The sequence below is a fragment of the Aulostomus chinensis genome, chromosome 16 (genome assembly GCF_037954235.1).
Source record: "Aulostomus chinensis isolate RoL2024-O1b breed Wild chromosome 16, RoL_Achi_v1.0, whole genome shotgun sequence".
Classification (NCBI taxonomy): domain Eukaryota; kingdom Metazoa; phylum Chordata; class Actinopteri; order Syngnathiformes; family Aulostomidae; genus Aulostomus; species Aulostomus chinensis.
This window is the reverse complement of record NC_141335.1, coordinates 20,673,585-20,698,115: the sequence shown is the minus strand read 5'-3', so window position 1 is coordinate 20,698,115 and position 24,531 is coordinate 20,673,585. Positions and strand designations below refer to the sequence as shown.

At 41.2% G+C, this 24,531-nt stretch overlaps 1 protein-coding gene across 7 annotated transcripts in view; it reads right to left on the bottom strand.

Annotated features, from left to right (window-relative positions):
• Positions 1 to 24,531, bottom strand: part of LOC147247773 (gamma-aminobutyric acid receptor subunit pi) — a 59,524-nt gene that overhangs the window by 9,839 nt on the left and 25,154 nt on the right. The window contains exons 1-6 of one of the 7 annotated variants that reach the window (XM_086180037.1): positions 12,678 to 12,939; positions 10,895 to 10,972; positions 9,384 to 9,496; positions 7,630 to 7,697; positions 3,987 to 4,204; positions 353 to 435 (exon numbers count right to left, since the gene is read on the bottom strand). In XM_086180037.1, the coding sequence (XP_086036163.1) occupies positions 353 to 435; positions 3,987 to 4,204; positions 7,630 to 7,697; positions 9,384 to 9,480 (466 nt within the window). In that variant the 5' untranslated portion in view covers positions 9,481 to 9,496; positions 10,895 to 10,972; positions 12,678 to 12,939. Of the gene's footprint in view, positions 1 to 352; positions 436 to 3,986; positions 4,205 to 7,629; positions 7,698 to 9,383; positions 9,497 to 10,894; positions 10,973 to 11,058; positions 11,241 to 12,677; positions 12,944 to 24,531 lie in introns of those variants that run through there. The other 6 variants (XM_086180034.1, XM_086180036.1, XM_086180035.1 and 3 more) reach the window with 6 other exon arrangements.

Sequence of the window (24,531 nt, the reverse complement as noted above, 5' to 3'; positions counted from 1 at the left end):
AGGAGATTAGCTTATCTCAAGCCTGGAAGCAGGATGAAATGACAATGAACAATAGATGAGCACACGGGGGGGTACAACACCATGACCTGAGACGGCCCCCCACTTTCTGCCTGTGTGACATTATCTTTAACTCATGCATAGATACACACCCTCAAGCAAGCGTGCCCCCCCCCCCCCCACACACACACACACACACACACAAACTAGTTTTAGAAGATGAGAGAAGGTGATCCTGTTTGATCCTTTGGTTTGATCAGAGTCATTTGAAATCTCCCCCCCCACACACACACACACGCACACACGCAGCTTGAAGCTGCTCTGATTTTCTTTATTGACTTTGAGGTGTCCTTACAGCTCTCCAGTTGTAGCGTGCAGGTCTGCTTGTCCATGGGATACTTGGTCAGGTCCATGTTGCAAGCCACGGTGGTGGTAATCCTGAAAGGTGTAAATGCAGTTGTTATTTCACATATCTACAGTAAATGTTATACCTACAGTATTTCTACTAGGAGAGAAGCACGAGCATTCAGGCACATGACAGCGTATCACTGGTGAAGACGAATACGGTCTTTGCTTTGGATTTTTTTCAACCATGTTATAAACCTTGGCTGGTATGTAAAAACACGTCAGACCAAATAATTTGACATACATTTATTCTAACATTTTTAAATGTTACCACTTGATGTTGAGGTTTCCTATGCCATTGGGGAGCAACCAGTGGAGGCAGCAGCCATACACACACAGATTTTTGGAAAGGTCTGATCATAAAGTCTCGATTCTAAAATCTTCAGTTTTTGACCCTTTAAGTTTTAATTATCATCATGGATCCAATGTAAGACTTTTTAATTTGTAAGTGTATCTGTAGTTTTACATTCTCCTTTTTTTCCTCAAATCCTGCTATTTCCTGCTTTATTTTGAAATTCCTTCCCTCTTACGTCTTGGTTGGCTTTACTTCCTGTCCTCATAGGCCTCCCTCTGCTTTTTAAGATCACTTGTTCCTCATTATTTGGTTCTCTTGTAGTTCAGTTGAGCTGTGGGTGTCACTGGTCCTGTCCTGGTCTTGTTTGTTTTCTAACTCATAGTTGGCCTGAGATGTTGCCTGTTAGTGAGCTCCCAGTATTTTTTTGTTATTTATAAAATGGAGTTCTCAGCTCCTCAGGCCCTGTCTGCCGCTGCCATTCTCTTTCTTTCGGTCTATCTTCCTCCTCACATTTTTTTTTACAAAGACTGACATAGAAAGGTGAATGAAATATCAGTGCATTTATGCATTTATTTCTTTGGAAATGTCTTACTTTTGCTTTTTTTTTCCATTTGCTTTTCTAATGTGATAATTATTGCATTTCTTTGCTGATGACTTATAGAGTTGAAGGTTTAGAGTAGCATCTTGGTTCTACAAGCAGGGCCTTCACTACAGTCCTTAAGGAATTTCACAGGTACAGCAACGATGTACGGGGTAAAATGATAGTGTGCTTCTGAATATTGACGTATTTTTCCTCCAGTACTTTAACTGAAGAAAAAAATTTGACTAGGCAACTTTGACTTGTAGTGGGGTACCACCAGACCTTTGAATAGCTGTACATTGAAGTACCGTTTTGTGTGTGTGTGTGTGTGTGTGTGTGTGTGTGTGTGTGTGTGTGTGTGTGTGTGTGTGTAAGGGAGTGGGGGTGGTGAAGGAGCTGATTGGATAAGAAACACTATCAACAGGACTGTGGCTGACGAGGATTGACAAATTAATGAGACGGGTGATCACACAAAAACAGGAAGTAAAGGGATTTCAAAATAAAACAGGAACTGAGAACATGAACTGACATTAAAAATGTCACAACATGATGGATCAAACACAAATACAATACCATGCTCGGCCAACTCATTTCATGTGATGGATATGTCAGATATCAATATAATCAATGAACCAAACATCTATATAATCAACACACCTGCAGTGAAATATCTCATATCAGCTTTCATCTTTGTAGTCCTGGATATAAAAACTGATGGGAATATGAAATGGCACATCACCTTTTGTGGTGTGCTGTTGCTTGAGAGGGGCACTGTGGGTAAACATTTTTGTAGTCCTTTAACTCATCTGTTAATGTTTAAGATCATTGTTGAACTTCATTTGACTAAAAAAAGGACAAATCAGTCCTCATGGTGTTCATTCTATGTCTAATTTTTTTCACCACAGCTATAAAGCGGACCTTCCTTGACCGTAAATGAAGCATTTTGAAAGATCTTCTGCTGAATCTTCCCTCTAAAACTGCCCCACCTACAGTCACCTCAGTGCTTTCTCATGTATTCCCTCTGGCACAGCACTGAAACATTTACCACAGCTGCCCCTTTTCCTCAAACACGTCACATTCCTCACTTCATCCTGTCCCTTCCCACAGCCCTCTATTTCCCATGGCAGCCATCTCTCTCTTGGCTGTCTTTTTTTGGCATGTTTTACTCCCGCTAGCCCTGCTCTCTGACTGTATAACACCCCCCTCCCCTATATTTCTTCAGTAACAGTCAAGCCAACAAAGTGTATACTTCTCTGTATGGAAGCAAAGACCCATGAAGTAACACAAAAACACACACACACACACACACACACACGCCAAGCTAAATAAATCAACAAATACAGCTGCACATAACACAGTAGTTCCACTCACAAACTTGTTATAAATAAAAGCATTAATCAAAAGTCACATGTAATTGCAAGAGCTCGCTGTCATCCATGAAGAAGAGCAATGCAGTCCTTTTCTGTTTGCGGTCCATGATTAACAGAGGCTGAACTGAACTGAGCCGGAAATACCCAGCCCAATTTACTATAACGAGACACCCACACACATCCTCCTCCTCCCCCACGATTGCTGCAAAGCTGCCATTAGGTCAGTAAGGATGTGTCCCATGTGACCTTTTCGAACACTTTGAACACAAGTCACGAGGAAAAATTCAGCAGCACTAAGGTCAGAGCACAAAGGCAGAGTCAAATCAGCACCGCGGACAGCTCCCGTGCAATCAATGGATGAGCTCAGGTTAGATGCGGGAAATCCAATCACTGCAGCCTTAAAAGAGCTGAACTAAGTCACTTCCTGGATCATCGATAACCTTTCTATCTATAAACTGTTGACTTGAACTGATATCAAGTCAAAACAGCGAAACTAATGCGTGTGTCACAGGCTTGTAAAATGCTTGCTCACGCTGTTGCAGTGACTCTTAACAAGGAAGCGTGTTTCTGCTCTTTGTATCATGAAGGCTCCAAAATTAACTTAAAGCTTTTTTGAGTAATGTATCGTATGTAGTAAAAAAAAAAAAAAGTTTAAAAAAATGGTTTTTAAGCAGATTGTAAGTAAATATATTGTGTTTTGGGTTTACAATGATGACTGTTGAAGCTGGGCAATGCAGCCTGATAACTATTGTTTTATCAGATTAGGTCGTTTTTTTATCTATATTTTTGGTTTGTTGTGATAAAAAAAATGTCATAAAAGAAGAATTAAGTGATTAAAAGTATTTATTTCAACAAACCAAAATAAGAAAAAAGAAAAAAAATGGAAAACAAAACTTTGTCATTTCAAACAACCTTTGTTGAGACTTGGAATTTCTGGGTTTAGAAGGCGCAACTGAATGCTCCATGATGTTTTTTGGGGGGGGGGGGCGGGGGTTGTGGATGGGCCTGGAGATGATCTGCAGCTGGAGCTGCTCCGTCTAATCACACCGTCTCAATCCCGCTTTTAGTTTGTTTGGGTGTCATCATGACAAATACCTATTATATTCTTATTCAGGATCAAACATTTACTGCCCATTTGGTGAATTGTCCCATGAGATTTACACATCAAATAGAAAAACTACCCACAGACCCTAAGATCTCAAGCTCCTCCACTCATACTGTGTAATGCAAAATAGCGCTGTAAACACATTATCAGTCAATTTTAACTTCCATTCTTGCCTCTTTATTTTCCATCGGAGCTGAAAAACACAGCTAATTAGCCAAGAATTCAGCTTCTCACCTCAGCGCGTAGAGGACGGTCCCATTAGGAAATATCCGGATCAGTCTGTTCTCCACGGTGATGTCATGGAGAAAGGACTTCTTAGAGTCGACGATAAAGGTGTCAGGGACCCACAGGAGCTCCACGAGCCTCCCATCAAGACTCAGGCTCTTGTTGCCCTCAAACACCAAACGCTCATCAGTCCAGCGCTGGCGGAGAAATATGGTGGCTGTGTAGTCCTGCAAGTTTGAGGTCGTAAGGTCAAAACAGGGCTAATTGACCGCAAAAACGAGTCTGTCCATGATATGCTGACAGACACACACACACACACACACACACACACACGTTGTTTTTGCCAACTGTGACACCCCTGTGTACTTGTTTTGTAGAATTGCACTGTTGTATATTGATGGCGTCAGGTCCCTAAACCCTTCAGCACCTGAAGCTACAGTAATCTGCAGCTTTCCTTCCAGTCAGCATCTCTGCTTTGATTCTCAAGACACTAAACATATTTGTTTGTGCACAAAAAAGTGACATGCGACATCATATGTAGCTCCCTAATCAGTTCCTTCTATTGTGTTGAAATAAGCTGTGCGCGCAGTTTCTCCGTAAACACGTTCAGTGCCAGAGAAATGAGTTTAACGTCTAAACCAATCTGTGTGTGGTGCGCCAGGGATTTAGATTTTTTGTGGAAATGATAAGTTATTAATCAAGTTATGGTCCAACAACATTTGTTTGGCTGCCCAAGGGTGGGGGAGGGTGTTGTTAAGGGTACACTAGGGGTGGACCCTAACCTATGAAGAGGCTATTGAAAAGAGCAAAAATGTTTTTGAAAGGGATGGATTTCCATGTCTGATAACCGATCCAGCACTCAAAGCAATTAATAATGCATTTGTATTGTTGCACTATGCTTCACCTACCATCTAAAAAAAACCAACAAAAAGTTTAATACTCCTAGTTCTATGAAGAAAATATACATGCAGCTTGACTCAGTAACAATCTGCATGTATATTTTCTTAATGATTTTTAGCTGAGCTTTTCACGTTGGAATTAGAGCTTATGGATCATGTACAGTACGTATGCACACACACAAACACACACACACACACGTCAGATTCAGTCATTTGGCAAGCACCGGACCAGCACAACCCCAGGTTTGACTTAACAAAATAACACATTCATTTCAATGAATGAATTAGACCCCATGCGTGGATTTAGCTTGAACTGTGAGTGTCCAGTGGAGGGCTGCTGTACACCTTGGCTGCGTCCAGTCTGCCAGAAATTAAAATATGAAGAAGGAGAAGACGAAAAGACAAAAAAAAAAAAACCTGCTGTGCTAACCCTCTGTAGCTGATTTTTAGAGATGCACGATGATATCAGCACATCATCAGCATCAGCAGAAACCGATCATTTACATAAAATGTATCAGTCTGTTGGCCGATAATTATATCCAGCCAGTTTTACTCATTTCTCCTGATCTTTGCTCATCATGTGTCATCTACGACGAAAAAATGCAGTAAATATATAATTTATGGGCTTCATAATTCAAAATGTTAGCATGTGTTTTCCATCCATCCATCCATTTTCTTCAGCTTATTAAGGGTCGTGGGGGGGCTGGAGCCTATCCCAGCAGCCTTCAGGCGAGAGGTGGGTTCACCCTGGAGACCCTGGAGCCGGAGCTCGGACCCAGAACCTTCTTGCTGTGAGGCAACAGTGCTAACCACTGCACCACCATACCGCCTTATGTGTTTTCCACCATATTTAAACATTATACAGATAATAAATCAGCATATCGGATGTCAGCCAAATTGGTAATAAAATGTTGGCATAAAATCCAATATTGGACATCACGAGTTGATTTGGCTCATTTAATATTTTTCCTGGCAGAAAATGTATATATGTAGTTAATTAATTAATTACAAAAATGTCATTAGCTCCTTCTTTTAAAATCTCTTTACAGCCTGAGTTTTCAAGAGCAATTGTTCCATATAAATATTTGGTAAATTGATACATTTCAGGAAGAAGTGGACTGAACCAAAATCCCGATTAGAATGCAGCCACATCTACATCACTCAACTGCCATTTTGTTTTGATTGATTTTTTGTGCCTTAATTGATTTACTGAGGTAATTCATTCAAAGTATGACTCTTCTATGATTTCTGCTGTTCGATCTGCAACATGTGAAGAGGAATTAGTTGGACCAGGCGGAGGAGATGAGGCTAATTCACATTGACTCTGGCAGTTTAAATACTAACTAGTTCACCTACATGCTGCTCACTGCCCCAACAACCTGACAGCTATGCGTGTGTGTATGCGCATAAGTGCGTGTGTGTCTCTGTGTGTGACACAGCTGCAGATATTCACACAGGAGAAATAGAGCAGGATTTGGAGGTATTGGAGCAAATTAAAGAAGCTGCTTATTTCAAACGGAAGATGCAGCAGAGCTTGTTTGACTAGGAGGATATTAGACTGGAAATTGCCTGTTGGCCCTGTAACTTAGCCTAATTTGTTGACTGTGTAAACAAAATTTAGCCCCAGAAAAAAGATGTTAAACATCTGTCAACATCTGCAGTATAAAATCTGTTGTGTATTAAGCATCCTGCCCTGGTACCCACCCACCACAGCCATGTCCTCCCCCTGCCAGTTACTTTAGAGCTTAACATTTATGGATCTAATGAGTGAGGAACTGAACTGAACTGTTTTAAAATGATTTTCTTGTCAATGTTGTGGCTGGGCTGAAGAAAAAAAAATCAATATTGCATATAGCCCATATAATTCATCTTTCTATATATATATATATATATATATATATATCTCTCTCTCTCAGACCAACTCCATTCAGGCCAGTTCCCCAATGAAGCCAAGCTCAGACCCCTAACCAAACCAAACTCAGAGGATGGATCCCGGGTGAAGACGTTTGAAGGTGACCTGGTGCTGCATCATCATCATCATCATCATCATCATCATCGTCCTCATCTAGCTTGAGTAGCCTGAAATACTGATACTGAAATAACTGTTGCTTGAGTCTGGCACAGCGACTTGTGATAGATCTGTGACAGAGGCTGGAGAGTGAGTTGTAAGCTAGTTTTGCTCTGTCAAAGTACAATACAGTGACAGTATGTTATCATGTGCACTATTACTACAGTTTACATTGAATTAAAAAGTGTTAGTACACCGTCTTTGCTTCTTGTAATCAGGGTCAAATGTTCACATCTGACAGAGCAGCAGCCCCAGCCTGGCCCACAGTGGACTTGAACATGATGTGGAACGTTATGATCTTGTGGTCCAGCTGACCTACAGTACAAGGACACTTTTGCTATTGTAGACAGTGAATTAAGGTTTTTTTTTAATAATAGTGCTGTCATACACATTCCGAGCCCATATTTACTCTCAGCTACATCGTCATCCTCAACAATTTGAGAGACGAGTTGACTTAATGTTGCATAAAGAACCATTTATTTTGGGGGGGGGGGGGGGGGGGGACCTGAATGGATGCATTTATAAGCGGATTTCCCTCTGCAATTATTCACATCAAATATTTCTTTTATTCAATCAAAGTACCAAAAAAAAAGATGATTTTTTTGCTTGAGAATAAAAAGGGTTAAGTGAGGTAAATAGACCTCTGAATCATAACAAAGGAGTGCATATGCAACCCTCGTCTTACCATGTTGATCTCTGAGATGGTGTCAATGCTGGCAATGTCCAGGCTCATGCCCACTGTTACAGGACCGTCTAGGAAGAAAGGACAGACTTTCAGGTCATCAAGGCAGCGTATGGAGTGGGTTGTGTTGTATAATGAAAGGCTGTTCAAGGACAGCATATTCAAAAATGATAAGACCCCACATCAACAGCTGCAGTCTGTGGAGTTTGAAGCTCCTTGTGGGAATTAGTTCTCCCTGATTCACCATCAAAGAAGGCCAACTCCACCATTGTCCTCGCTTTCATCTTCTCCTTCTCTCTCACTTATCAATCTTCGCTTCTTGGAGAGAGATTAATGAGCTTCTTGTCATAATGCGGATACGTGTCTTTGTGTGTGGGTCTGTTGCCATTATGTCATCATGAATATCACAGCCAAATCAACAATGTCTGGCATCACCATCAAAAGGATCCTACATAGATAGATGTATGTTTAACATGTGACAGAATTTTGTCTGACATCTCATTAATTTTATGATGGGACAGTTTCCCATCATCCCTCTGGACTTTGGACTGTCATGTAGCCAAAATTAACTGGAAGTGATGCTGATTGGGGGGTAAAACTACTGATGCAGTGACGGGATGTTACAGTCTGTACAACACCATACATGTAGATGTCGCCACTATTCATTGGAGCGATGTGTCAACCTGGCTACCATGTAGCATATGATATGTAAATATTGTATATATTTCATGTGATACCAGAGTAACTGGAATTACAAGTTTCCAAATGGACAAAAGAGCAGCTGAGCTAGAATAATTTTGTAAACTGAGTTGTTGCTGTCATATATAGAAAAAACATGGACCAAAGTCAATGTCTGCCTAAAGGTAAGTCCACTTTCTTATTTATGCATGTGTTGAATATCAGAATTACATAGATAGATAGATACTGTAGATAGACAGATATTTCAGTCTTCAATGTGGTACAACAGCAACAGGTATTAGTGACTTGTTAAAGACTCAGAGCATTAAAATGAAACTCAGTGTCCACGTTGTTGACACATTACCATTCAAAAGCTGATGAGCACGATAAGTGTGAAGAATTACTTTCTAACATCATGTTATTATTGTGTTTGAACCCAAACATGGGAAAATAAAGGAAAATTGTCGTACTTCTCAACCTGGGCTCTAAGAATTTGAGACTTATGACCTCACTTTTCTACTGTTGTACTACATATACACTTGTGATTGTGTTTACCGGCACAGAGTGTGACAAATTCCAGTTCCTAAGCAAGCGTGATTGTACTGAATAGTCCATGTTGGTATTGCAGATCAAACAGCGAGCAAACAAAAGCCTAATCATATTGTGACGGCTTCTACGGAGCATGGAGCAATAACAGCATCAAGGGATTTGTAGGGAACGACATCATATCTTTTCTTCTCTTGCAAGTGAATTAGTTGCCTGCAGAAAATGATGATGGTTTAATTTTCCTTTCTTTATTTTCTCCATAACAGTGTTAATGCAATGCTTTATCTGGATGTTCCTTTTATCATTTCATTGCAAAAGTAATTATGAGACCAACCAATTTCAGAGATGAATTTAACGTCAGTTCATATTAAAGCCTTCCTATGCATTATATTTAAACGTGTGTATGTCAGCCCGTATTACTCAGCTGGGACACGCAGGCACAAAATTGCTATAGGAGCCTCTCTCCGTCCCTGTCAAACACACATTTCCCCTGAGTGTTCTGTCATTTCTGCATGTAACGGCAGTTTCCTTACTGTCAAAGAAAGGCCGGAGGTACTTGTTGTATCCTCTCATCAGCCTCTGAATGGTCGGAGGTAGAATCTCTCCTTCCTTCATTTCGGCGTTGAGCATAGAGTTCTCTAACAACCTGAGAAGAAAGAGGAAGAGAGAGAGGGGATAAATCAGAATTATTTTTCATTTCGCTCTCCCGTTGTGCAATCACCAGGTGAATTCCTCCTTGTGGCCTCCTCACTATTTAGAGGGACAGTTGGGTGTCGGTTTAGTCCTGCAGCAACACATGCTGAGCGGAAGGAATAGCAGGAGATTAAAATGGATACGGAAAAAGAACAAAAAAGGCTTGTGATAATTCGTTGGATTACTTTGAATCTCAAGGGTTCAGAGTCCATTATCCTCCCATCTCTCCTATTCTCTAATCACTTGAGCCTTTACAAATTCTGGTGGCTTCGACTAGATTGTGTTTCTTTCTTTCGGAGCACCATCTTTTAAAAAGGCACGTTGAAGTGCGGGAAGAAGATTACATTGCTGGCAATTGCAGCAGGCAAAGAAAAAACTCATTGCGTCTTCCCCAGTGGTACGTGTGTTTGTGTATAAATCAGGCTCTAAATACAGAACGCCTGCTTTGTAGAGAGAAAGCTCCAGGGCACGCGCCATGATGTAAGAGGGGCCGAAGCAAGAATGATCAAGCCATGTGCAGAGGCAGAAAACATTCTGCATACGCTGGCAGCCTCACAGTCCCCTCTGTCACTCGTACGCTGCTCTAGTCAAACGTATGACAACAAGAAAAAGACGAAGGGAGGGAGATGTATTTCTTATCAGCCCACACAGATCTACACACATTCATGAGTTAAGATCCTTCGTGGTCTAAAGCGCCAGCAAATCAATGCAAATTAATTCTGATACCTTAATTTAATCATAAACAAATTAATTGGGTCAAGATGATTGGAAGTGTATTATTCTTTGTGTCTCCTGGTGGAGCTGTTGCCTCCTGTTATACATGTATATTTCTATAAATACTGTCAATGTACAGCTGCACATTTAGAAAATTGGACAATAGAAAACAAATATTCAAGAAATACTTCATCTAAAAAGCGTATCGGGACTTTTCAAATGCTCACAAATAGGTATTTTCAGCTCAAATTTGTTTGTTTTTTTTAAACCATTTTTGATTCTTTTCATCTCCAGAATGAGGAAGGAGTCAGCCAGGAACGTTTAGCTTGAGACTAATGGCACTCCATCGCCACCAACTACAAACAACAGCAAAACTGTCCACAAAACATCCGTTTCAGAAAGTCTCAGGAGCATCATAAAGTACAATCTGCATCATCACAATTCATCCTCAGAAATCAGCAAACAGAGGCAACTCGATCGCACTCATCCAAGGCAGCAACTTTTGACAGTTTTACTTTCACGACACCTAATTATGGGTGTTATTGGAAGGTACAATACAAATTTGGGATAAAATATTGTGGAAAACAAAAATAATAAGTACAAAGACCAATCTCATAAAAACAGATTATTACTATACCATATCACTGGCAAATATTCTGGATATTATTTTGAGCTGGTGGGCTGGATTTCTTCTGTTAGATGGATGAAGCGGGACCTGCATGCAGCAACAAAGCAAGAGAGGCTGGGACTGAATGTTTTGATAATTCCATTGCATAAACTTCAACTTAAACAAAAACTAACCTACAAAGAAAAGTGAGTTACTCAGGTTACTAGCACTGAACAGGATGAACAGGAGAGCGAACAAACAAACTGTACTTTAATTTGGTCCGCTTTCTTGATATTGTTGGATTGTCTGTCCCAATAAGTTCAAACTAATGACTGGACAAGAAACAAGAGAGAGGCAAGGATCTGACAAGAAAACTAACAAACTGACAAGACACAGGTGGGTTAATTAAAAAAGGTGAGAAACAAAAAGACAGGAATCCAGACACAGAAGGGGAGAGAATTTCAAAATAAAACAGGAAGTAACTAAAACACAGTTCAAGCAAATACAAGGGATAAGAACAAACTTAGGAGAGTATTAAACAACAAAAGATCATAACTGAGTCCGCTAAGATGCACCTTTAAACAGTCCATAGCTAAAAACTTACACGGTTCAATACACACATATTTAAAGACGCAAAGAAACATTTCTGGATCTGCTGCATCTATTAACATGGCATAATTTGTCTGTTCCTTCCACAACTTAAATCGATGATACAACATCATTAAAGATTTAGTTAAGCCAGATCAATATATTGTCACCAAATACCAGTATTGCCCCATAAAATTCATTTCCTGTCATTCTCTATATAAAATACTACTTCTTCAATGTCAGAGGCCGCCTCATGGGTTAAGGGAGCATTGAGGTTGGAGATGAGAAAACAACAACTTCACTGCATTTCAGCATCGTTCCATGGTAACATCACCCGATGTCCTCCTTTGCACCGTCACAATTCTTACAGAAGCTAATGGCTTCCGTCACTTGAATGCATTGTAGTTTTGGGCCAAACACAAACAGATGCTGTCATGTTTTCTGGGGGCGACAGTCTCTTTATTTAATTAGTCATCCTGACCCTGTGCTGTGTAAGTGTGACACAGATTCGACTTAGAAACACACAGAAATATCTCAAAACGACGTAATGATGTCTTGACAGACTAAAGTAAACCAGAGTGGAAACGTCGTCTACTATAGTGAATATGAGTGTTTCTGCTTGCCGCAGCTGTGGTTGGAGCTCAAAGTCTCTCAGCGGTAGCCTGGAAATATGGACTGACCCTAGCGGTAGCAAATTTAATTTGTAGCCATGGTCAGTCAAGCGGCACACGGCTCAGGCTCTGAGCAGCAAAACCCAAACTCGGGTCAAGCCAGTCACATCATGTGGGCTTGTTGGTAGGTAGGCTCAACATCATGATGCCAGGTTTGGAAATGTTTTGCAGTTGTAGCTCGGAAGTCCCTGAAAATAATAAAGATGGCTGCTGCTGGCAAACGGCAGTCCCTCGAGTCTGTGCTGGTCTCAATTATGAACTATTTAAAGTTAACCTTTTCCTTGAAAGAAGAACAGAAAATGGCACTTCAGTCATTCATATTAAAGAAATATATTTTTGGAGTTTTGCTGACTGGATACGAGAAATGTTTGATTTATTCGTTAGTTCCGCTAAGGGACTCATCAGTGGAATCCCGTTTGGGATTATTGTCTCGCTGCGACACCAGCAAGTCACAATCAAGTCTCGATAAAAGGGCGACACACCGCTGACAAATTCTGTTTGACTTTGCCAGTGTTATCGCTACCGACATGCAGTAATCTCTCAGCAATACTTACTGTAGGGGTTTCGTCAGTTTTTCGAAGATGCTAGTTGAATGTGCAAGCACGTTCATAATTCTTATCTTTTTTTTTTTCGTCGTTGTGCTCCATAACTTAAAAAATTCTCCAAATTTTCCACAACACACCCTACACGAAACACCTCCACGGATTCCGTCCTGTTGCTCTGACAATGTCGCCTCTGATTGGTTGTAGTGCTATCCTACTGCGCGCAGAGGCCGTTTGTCCTGCCCCTCTGATTGAGCCCTGCCAATGGCGTTTTTCCAGACCAACATCTTGATGTAGGCCTGGCTTGCCAAGCTATCTCAGTGGTAGTTTCAGTTCATGCAAATAAATAGGTAAACTAACAATAAACCTCAACATCCAAATCAACATATCAGTGAAAAACATCTCGACCAACAAAAAAAAAAAAAACAACACGATAGTGCAGAAGGTTGGTTTAATTATAGTATCCTTAGTATCTGCAAGTTGGCTATGATTAGCATTTAGTAGCCTGATAGCAGAAGGAATAAATGAGTTTGCGATTTGTTTATGGCACTGCCACTTAATGGCACCCATCTTAGGGCATGACTGAAAATTCACCAAGAAGTGCATGATTAATTATTCCCTCTGTTTTCTGGACCACTGGCGTCTTCCAGAGAGAGAACAGGTCATTTCGTCAGGCTCCCGTGATCTTGGAACAGACCTTAACAATGTTATTCAGGTTTTTGTTTTGTTTTTTTTGTCTGTTGTGTGTTTTAGAGAGTATATTGAAAAAAGTTTACTTACTTTATCATTTCATTTGGCGCGTTTGTATTTTTCATTTTTCTAGTCACTGACATTGTATTTATTATTGATAAAATAATATTTTATAATAGTTTTTTCTTGAATTATTGAAGCCCCCCCCCCCCCCTCCTAACTGCATGTAGAGTAATTGCATAACAAAACCACTTCCCTGCAGGGCTAAATGAGGTTCTCTCATATTCTGATCCTAAACATAACACTGGCGAGGCAGATGAAAGTGTACACCACCTTTCATGTTTTTGCTCCTGCTGCTGAAACCACCACATGGCTGGACAGATGGACCTCTGGACAACAAGCAAATCTCTACAAAAATAAAAAGGCACAGAACATGGCCTGCCTGTTAAGACCAACACTTGTTTCACCTGACTGAGGCAACTGGCTCCCAGCGCTGTTGCTATGCGGCAGGAAGTCTCACTCCCATGGCTCCCAGCCTGTTGTTTCAGCAGGCGACGGTCTTGGATGGGAAAGCCATGTTAGTGACAGTGGTGACAGCACTCTGCCTCCAGCGTAGTGCATTATCATTCTGGGTCGCCCTGTGTGACCCACGTTACAAACGCTTTTTGCATGTGTGTGCAAGTGTGAGCGCGTGTTTGGTGACCTGCATCAAAAATATGTTTCCGCAGAGAGGAGGTTGGAGGCAAAAATCATGAAAAAATAAACAGGACAAAGTCTTACAGTGAGAGGGAGGATTATGAAAACAGCATGGAGAACGTTAGAGGGAACACAGAACATGTGACTGCAAGTGGTGTGCCTGTCCTAATAATATCAGTTTCCTCTAACTGATAGTGACAGAACTATTCATCATTGTTGTGCATCACTGTCATATAGACTGACAATGAAAGGGCTCTCTCCAGCTCTATAAATCCCCTGACTCTCTAACTTTTGGCTGTCTAAACATTCACCTGCAGACTGGGATGAGACCTCATTTTTCCTCACTGCCAAGAATCCACTGAGCCCTGACAGCGAGGAAAAAAGAAACATTGATCTGGAACGCTCCATGAATCACGCAGGCTTAATATTAATATCCCTTCTTTTGTTATTCATGTGTTTGGCAGCGGGACATTATAATAGGAACCACAATACACTCGCATGCACACATGCACGCAACACACATGGGTCTCTCTCTCCCCAGAAAGAAGTCTGCACGTTTTTCCCAGAATGCACCCTGACAGACCAGCACACCTGCACACCCGGCTGCCAGTGACAAGACAGCACATCGAATGCCCACCGCTGAGCAGAAGCGAGCCACTGCCTGCTAACTCACAGACTACTCCAACATCATTCTAAAAGTAATTGCATCAACTAAATTATATTAAGGTGATTATTTTTGTTTCATACTGTATGTGCTTCAGAATTTGTTTGGAAGCAATACACAGTTACCTACTTCCTCTTTCTGAACCTTTTTTGCCATTGAGATACATCAAATCCTACTTGTGAATGTGTTTTATGCTATTTTATTATCAGATTTTGACCTGTTGCATGCTTGGAATGTCACAACTCCGATGCCAGTCAACCCTGTTTGACTGACAAGCGAGAGCTAAATCCCCTTTGTAACCCACACGTACAGTGACACAACAGATTTGCAAAACACATTTCTAAAAAGCATCCAGCCACTTCAGCTCAACAGTTCGCTGTTGACACAAACACAGCTGCATGACACGAGCTGATCTGACATGGCACTTGAAACAGCTTCATTATCATGACATTGTAAATATACAAAACCACAGCTTGTGCTTCTTGGCCATCTGAACATGGTGAGGAGGAAGCTGGGCAACAGGAAACAATTCAGCAGTCTTTATTTTTGCTTTTTTTTTTTTTGCATCACTCCTTTCATATAGGAATTTTCTCCTTGGATTGTTTTTCTGGGATTTGTCATTGACCCTCTAAACATCCTCTAAATTCATAATAAAAGCAGTTTAGCTGGAGCGTCCAACGGCTGAGCTTTTAAATAATGAGACGGAAGCGTATCATTTGTGAGTGATGGACCCTCTGCTGTTTTTGATGGAAAAAGAATCAGATCATGCAACTGTGAATCTTTGATAAGGCTTTAAGTGACGATCATTAGGAATTAACTTTGAATCTGTTAGAAAGTGTTCATGATTTTTATGATTAATTCTTACAATTGGATTGGACTGTACTCAGTTATGCCTTGGATTTCATTAAAAGAAAACAAATGTTTTTAGATGACATTGGATCAAGAGTCTTTCTTTTATCATCTCCAAAGAAGTGTCTCTCCTCTGCTGCAACAGAATATTATGACAGTGTTTTATCAAGCACACCAAATAATAATCTGACAATACAACAGAGACTGATACAAAATATCTTCACAACAGTCTGTCTTAACACAATTTTCTCTTCAAAGATTAACTTAACCCTCACGTATGAGCCTAACTCCTCCAACTCCGTGATTTTTCAAAATGTTAAAAGCGGAGTAAAGTTTGGAAATGGTGGTGTGAGGACTTCAGTGACATCATCTGTCAAGACAAAAATGAATATTGAGGTGGGGGACTTTTCCCCTCCGGCGTACTGAAGAAGCGAACATCAGTGGTGTGTTATGGAGAAGTGAGTGGGGACAGGACTGGGGCTCAAATTGACACAAACTCATTCGTTATCTTTTGTATCAAGGCAGAGGGATGAAAAGTTGCAATTGCCTGATGCAGCTTTGGATGCCTGGTGCTTCCTTTTATGTGCACAGAGAAGCAACAGACTTGGAATGTGATCACAGATGGTGGAGAAAAACGCACGGGCCCATCGATGTTTGAGCATTTTAAGGCCCTGTTTACAGGACAACGCTCGTGGGTGAAAACGACAAAACATTTTGTCGGATGTGCCTTTTGTTTTAGACAGGAACAGCGTTTTGACGGCCTGCGTTCCCGTATACTCATGTGGGCTTGTTCGGGCTCGTATACTAAAGACGCAAAAGTCTGCTCAGACTTTTGCACATGCGTTTACGTCACATACATGCGCCACTACAGGGAAATTAACAAACATGTCAGATTATTTATATCCGTTGGAACTTCAAGCTGATCTGGAAGCTCTAATAAACATATAAGTGTCTTTTCAACAGTTCTACCAAATCTGTACAGGAAATATTACTGAATGGAGAAGGTGCTTTAATTACCTCTATCAAATTGTTGATGCACCAATTCATCGGAGGTGACCCAGACGGCTTTGGACAAGACCTGGGAGAACCAGTCTATGGTGGGACAACTTTGTGGAAGGAGTGATTGATGACAACTGATGATGAAAACTTCCGTATGTCCCAAGATGCTCTTGTCGCCTTAAGAGAAGAACTTCAACCTTACATTGAGGGTGTGGCGTGCATCCATCGTCATCTTCCGCTTATTCCTACACATTAAGGGTCACGGGGGGGCTGGAGCCTATCCCAGCATCAACGGGCGAGAGGCAGGTCAGGTCGCCAGTCCATCGCAGGGCCAACATAGAGAGACGAACAACCATTCACACTCACAGTCATACCTACGGTCAATTTAGAGTATTCAATCTGCCTAGTCCCCAATTGCATGTTTTTGGATGGTGGGAAGAAGCCAGAGTACCCGGAGAGAACCCACGCAGACACGGGGAGAACATGCAAACTCCACACAGAAAGATCCCGTGCCCGAGCCGGGACTCGAACCCGGAACCTTCTTGCTGTGAGGCCACAGTGCTAACCACTGCACCACCGTGCAGCCCGGTGTGGCGTGCATAAAAAATTGAATTCCCTACATGGATGAATGGACAAACAGGAGTATCTTTATGTTCTGCATCAGTCTTCCATCCATCCATGGGGGCTGGAGCCTATCCCAGCAGCCTTCGGGTGAGAGGCAGGGTTCACCCTGGACAGGTCACCAGGGCCAACACACAAAGACAGACAACCAATTCGCTATCGCAGCCACACCCGCGGTCAATTTAGAGTATCTGATTAGCCTAGTCCCCTCTAGCCAGGGCTCGGACCCAGAACCTTCTTGCCGTGAGGCAACAGTGCTAACCACTGCACCACTGTGCCGTCCGCATCAGTCCTATTTTCCCCAATCTTAGAAATAATTTTGGAGCTTTTTTTTTTTAAGTTTTGTGGTTACGTTTACAGTATGTAGATGGCAATAATCCAACTATTGACCTTATTCTAAATAGATCAAAGTTTTACCAGTGGCTGAAGATGTTTGTCCATTGTCCATTCTTACATGCTACACCTTCCAGAATTTGACCTGAAACTTTTTTTTTCTGCATGAAACTGTCCTCGAAGGTGTGTTTCTAACACTCGCTGGAAGCTGAACAACGTGGCATAAAAATGCAGCCGAATCTCTGCTTGAATTTTACAGAGTGATTAAAGAGTATAATATCTACAATGTGACTAAAAAAGGACTACTTCAGATGTCCAATCCAATTATCCCTTTCTGTGACTATGAGCTTATTTAGGCTGCCGTCCATGTAAACATAGTCACTGGAAGATCCGGATTTACTCCCTGACGCTTCTCAGCCACCACTGAGTGTAAACACTACATATATAACATATATGACATGTGGCAAAGTGTAGCGGCGCAGCCACAAGCGACCTCTCCCACCACACCATGCCCTCTACACCTCTATACGTTGGCTGGCCTATAGGCTATGCTCATGTGTTGTGTTTTGATATTCAATGCGTGGGTGGAGGAATAGGATCAGACGGAGCAATACATGGGTGACAGGGTGGCTTGGAATGAAGGACTCAAACCCTTTAGGGGGAATTTGCCTTTTCAGATCCTGTTTCATGACATAACCTCCCAGCAGACCTTCCTATACCCCCATACTCTTCCTCCCAATCTCCAGTGCACACGCCGCATCACCACTTGCACATTTCACAGCAGATTAATTTAGCTGAACATATCCCCTGCAGAGAGCTGAGTAACGCTCTCTGTGGACCCCCCGCCCCTTCTTCCTCCCACTCAGTAGTGCGCTCAAGTCCAACCCGCTCCCCGCTCTTCTTCTATCATTGATTCATGTCATTCCTTGTTCTCCCGAGCCATAAACTAGCCTCTTCTCCTGTGCAGAAATCCCTGCAGCCTTCGGCATGACATACTGCTCATGCCTCAAAGAAATTCAACATGTGTATTCTGCATGCACACAGGGAACAATTTGATTGAATATTCAGCACTCAGGAGCTGCAGTTTCTTCATATATATTTTATCTATTAATTTGTTGCACATTCGCCACGAAAACTGATGCGCACATTCTTCTGGCTAATACATTTTCATGAGCTAAGGATACTGATTTGACACCATAGTTATTGAAGACTTTGTGTCATATTAACATATGGTTTGCATTTCTTTCTTTAAACTATCAATCAAATTAATAATACAAAGCAGCTAATCTCACTTGATGTGCAAAATGGTCAAATTCCTCCTTGAGGGATTCTTCTAAATAATGTGGATTATGACATTAAATAATGAATGTGGACAGTCATGGATGAATGAGTTATTCATCACAGCATATGAAATTGAAAGTGTCCTCGTTTGACTTTCATGGTCAGACAGTCAAGTTAATTCAAATTCAAATGATATTTGTGTCTTAATTTAGGGCCTGAGATCAAGTGGAAACTACAAGAATCGGCTCATTTTCTCTCCATACAGGGCTGAAGGGACACTGCCTGAAGGTTTCAAACACACTGGACCCTCATGACTTGCTATACTAGCCCAAAGAAATCATACAAGAAGCTTAAAATATTCCTATTTTGAGGGAAATCTTTGTCATAACCACAAAATTTGCAGAAATATGTAATTTCTGAAGATCTGTGTTTATGTAAGGTGATCAGTAAACGATTTCTCTCTCTTGAGAAGTGCAATGTGAGCCTGAAAGTCAAGCTTGCATGTCATTCAGGAACATGACATGTGTGTTGTATGTGTGTGTGTGTGTGTGTGTGTGTGTGTGTGTGTGTGTGTGTGTGTGAGAGAGCGAGAGAGAGAGAGAGAGAGAGAGAGAGAGAGAGATTTCCTGCAGCAGGAGCAAAATCCGACAAGAAGCAATGAAGAGCAATCGTCTTAAGTAGAGAAGAAAATATCTGCCTGTGTGAAATGGACCCAATAAACAAAAACTTTAATTAATTTCTGATGAGTTCAAAGCTCCACAAAGAAAAAAAAAGATACCAGTTATCACCTGATGACTACTGGGCTTGTGTTTTATATTGTTTTTATAGGGATATATGCTATGCTATGATATGAGGTTCTGTTACAGTTCTAACAAGCTGGCTGGCAAAATTATTCATGTTCAGAGGTGAGATAGAGAACAATTGGTTTAAAATGAGAAGGTCTGTGAGAGCCCACTCGCTGGGCGAGGCTGCACCATTAAGCTGGATGTTGAAATGCCTAAAAAAAAAAATACAAGAATAATGAGTCTACTTTGACAAGCAAATTGCATTCTGACATTACTGATCAGCCATTGTGTAGAGGGCAAAATTACCCTTAACATGCATGTGTCCAGCCACACTGCAGTAGACCCTCATCTCCACATCAATGGAAGTATCTATTGCCTCGTGACAGGCGTCTTTGGAGTATAGGTAGAACATTCTGTATTCTCTCTGTCCTCAAGGTGTGCTAGAGGCATTAGCTTCACACTGGACTCCTCACTTGTCAAGTTGCATTAAATGTCTTCTTTTCTTCTTTTGCGGAGAATATTCATTTTTTTACCCCTGTGAAATGGGATTTGAGGAAAGTCGCTGCCGCTCTCATATGCAGAGATTACTCTCAACGCTCCTCAGGGACTTTTTGAGGCGTCCTCAGACCTCTCAGCTACTTCGGGATCCAAGATGCAAAGGCAGGCAAGCTGGCACCACTGACTTAAAAAAAAAATCCTCCTGAGTTCATGTTGCAGGCTTTGTGGATAAAAGCAGCTGTTTCTCTCTTTCGCGCTTTCCCTAGCTTTCAGCTCTCTAAGCCCCTCCACATAGGACAATAGAAAAAGTCCCTTCTGCCGAATACAGAACGTTTACTGTCTTCATAAGCAGTGTGAATCTCATAAAAATGTGACATAAAAAATGGCTTTTATTTCAGGCTTAAATCTGCAGGAGTAGATGCAGTAGATACTGTAAGTGCGTATTGGCTTCATATCCTCTTCTGTAGCTGCAAGTACAGTATGTGCTTGTAATTAACCAACGAAGGGGAAAATTGCATTTGTATGCAAAATTCTGCCAAGATTGCAAGTCTTCATACGCTGAACCATCCTGCTAAGTTTACTTCAACGTTAAAATTTCCTCTTTTCTAATATTTCAGATACAAATCTTAAGTGCTTTGCGACTCTCATTGTTTTATTGACCTGGATTTAGCCCTGGAAATTTATTTTGCTGAAGACTGAAGGGGCAGAGAAAGGTTCGTCAATGTAGTGTTTTACTTTATCACCCTGAGCCAATTAAACTCAAGCATTGCTCGCTTTGCAGCATCAGCTTGTCATGCCCTCTTATGTCCCTGCAGCTTTCAATCATTTACAGCAGCACGATCAGAAACTACCAAGCACCCACTGTCATACGCCCAATGATCCGGGTTACATACGTGCAACCTTTTAGAGCATGTTTGTGTTGCTACTGTGCATCTGATGCTGCTCTCAAGGAACCATTTACATACGAGGGTTCATGTCTGCAAATGTATTTTTGCGTGTCAGGAGGAAAAAAATGGTTTCCAATATTGGCTAAATGCATGCTGACAAAAGAGCAAGTGCAGCACTTACGGCTGTCTCACCCATCAACGACCCATGCTTTGACAATTCAACATGATATCATTCTTCAGTGAGTTTTTCAGCGTGATTGAGCAAAGCCTTCATAAGTCTGCCATGATACAAATCCAGCAGGGTGTGAGGAGCAGCGACGGCCAGCTTTCTACCTAATGTTGACAGATCTAGACGCGAGCTCGCTCACCTCACTTTAGGGATGTCAAACCAATCTTGAGAGAATCAGCCTGCGAGTTTGTGCTCATTCTCCCAGAGTGGGCTGTACCCTCGTGGGTTCCTGGTTGTCATGCAGTTGAGCAGGTCCCTCCCTTTAATATTCAAGAAAATTATACCAAGAGCTGCAAGATAATGCAATTTCCACTGACTGAAAAACACTGATGCAAATGTGAATGCCTCTTGGGAAAATGGTTTAACTGACAAGAAGAGACACAGACTTGCAGGAGCCATCGGATGTGTTTGGCTGAGCTAATCCTTTACTGACTGAATTCTAGGCTGGAGTTTGTCTGGTCTAATTAGAAGCAAGGTCACATTTACAGGATGACTGAAGGTCTGAAATTTATAAGTGACAAAGCATTTTAGCTAAAATCTCCTTGAGTACAAAAATTAGGAAAACCTGGTTAAACAGATTGTAGTGGATGCAGAAGATGACACTGATGGTGCAAACCCAAGTCAGATTTACATGGATATAGAATGAAAAGACAGGCTTTTACAATAAAGATGTTAGTCCAAATCAGACGAGCAGTTGGGGATCATATTACTTTACTTTAGTATGAATAACCTTCATCTGCCACGATATGCCAAAGAGTTCCATGCACGTTTCGTACAATTCCCCACATAGTTTACCCTGAGTACTAATCAGTCCCAAAGCCTGAGTTTGAGTCCAGTCAACAGGACGATTCCAAGTTTCAGCCTTAAAGTCTGCTATGGGACAGAGGCGCCACCTGCTTTAGCATATGATGCAAAAGGTTAACTGAATAACTCAAAAAAGGCACACATACAACATACAGAGACAGGAAGTGTCAAGCAAACAAAGACACACAAAGAAAAGCTTTCAAAATAAAACAGGAACTGATAGAGGCTTAGCTCAAAACACAAGCGATGAACAAGAAATGCAAAGACACTGAGGAAACTCAAGAGCGATGCAAATAACAAAACTAGAGTGCATGATGCAAAATGAAAGTCCAAAACACAAAGTCAATAACTAAATTCACCAGGGTCCTGATGGGACAGTGACAGCGCCTTTGGCCAGTTGTGATGTGTGCAATCAGATTTTATATGGTCAATGTGTCGTACTCAAGCGCCATCGTGTCACAAAGTCTGTGGCAAAACAAACTGGACCTCCAACAATCACAGCTCACCACCCCTCGCAGCTTCTAAGACGTCCACACAGCAGGTAAGATCATGTCACTCTTCACTATAAAAGCTGTCTTTATTTTCATCAAATAATGAAAATTAATATTAATGATGTCATCTGCACCAGTTTCAGTTGCAAGGCAAATAGAATCTTTTTGAAAAGTTTGATTAAATCTAAGGTGATCCTTTGAAGTTGTTCTCAGCACTAAAGAGCTTGAAAACAAGTGTGTCTTTCAACTATTTTTGAAGTGAGGGGGGAATTTCAATTAATTATGCAGCAAATCTTTGCAGGGAGTAATCAACTGAGAAGAAGTGGACTGAAACAATGACACGGTGATTAATGCGTACAGAAACTTTCCATACTGCATCCTACAAGTTTGATTTTCAAGAGGGGATATCATCAAAAATACATTTTACGCTTCTGTGGGGGGTTTTTTTGGTTATCATCTTTTTTTTTTTTTCATCACAGTGAAGCACCATTACTGAAAAAAAACACTTATTAGCCACAAGGAAGATTTGAACCACCATAAAAGTCCCATCAGCAGAATAATTAAATGTTTTCTTAGAAAAAGAGTGTTAATGGATCCCTCCAGCACACTGTCCACACATAACTGACAGGAGAGTTATGCAAATGTATGCTGCATTGAGAGTCAAAACAATGACTGACAGGAGATGTATTTGGATGTTTATCATAACTTTTCATTAGTAAATATGTTCATGGGCTTGCTAATAATGCTTGTTTGCTAAAAATAGGGATGCACAACAGATTGCATGGCAGACTGATTAATCAGATAATGTGCAGACATGATTGTTGCTAAGCCAGAAACATTTAAAGATCAACCGCCCACTGAACACACTGTTCAAATATCCACAAAGCTGTCAGGGCCAGCAAACACTTTCTCACCAGCCTGGGGTCTCAAATTAAAGGATGTTCAAGAGAGCTGAGCTGCTGCTGGCAAAGAACAGACGAATTAAGTATATTTGGCGGCAGTATTGTCACGTTCCTAAGATGGCACGTTAAATCAACTCTCCAGGGTCTCTCAGGGTTAGTTGAGCAGTAGCTGATAGTCTTTTAACACATCGGAGATTTGCAATATCACAGGTACAAGAATATCTGCAGGACACACAGGAACCAAGGGACTGGCATTGTGTAAACTTGTTCTCAAGGCATAGAATATCCTAATACAATGTCATGTAATGCAAAACTTTGAAAATAGAGTCTTAAGAAGATGCAAGGTTATCTATGTGTTCAGTTGTTGTTGATGTGAAAGCTCAGAAACTGAGGTAATTTGGCACAAAGTTCATGTTGGTGGTCAAAGGCCAAGGATACTGTCCCTTCACATGTGCTTGATCTCTCCCCCATTTTTGTTACCATATCTCAGTGGTACCCTAAGGAATTTTCTTCAAATTTGGCAGAGACATCCTATTGGACTAAAGGTAGGAATGAAAATGTTTTGGTGGTCAAAGGTCAATGTCATGGGCCCTTCACATGTATCTGACCTTGTCTTGCTAAGGGGATCTTTCAGGAATGCATTGAGGGAGTTTCTTTGTATTTGGTACATTCATCCATTGGGACTCAAGGACGGCCTAGAAAGAATTTGGTGGTCAAAGGTCAAGGTAACCTTCCCTCCATATGTATGTGATTTCTGCCCTTTTCTTTTTTTTTTAATATATCCCAGGAATGTCTGAAGAAAATCTCTTCAAATGTGGCGCCAACATCTACATGGGCTTAAGGTAGAGAAGAAAATTTTGCAGTGGCCAAAGGCCAGAGAAGGGAGGGCACAGACAGATGGACTGAGAAGAATAGTTAGCAGAGTCTGAAAGTACTTGAAGAGCCCTCACATGTGAGTGATTTGTACCTTTGTTTCATTAACATATCGCATACGCTTTGAAGGAATGTCTTCAAATTTGGCACGAATGTTCACTGGGACTCAAGGATTAAATGGGAATATTTTGGTGGTCAAAGGTCAGGGTCACTGTCATTTCATGTGAATGCAATTTCTCTGGATGACCTCGAAAGAATCTCTAC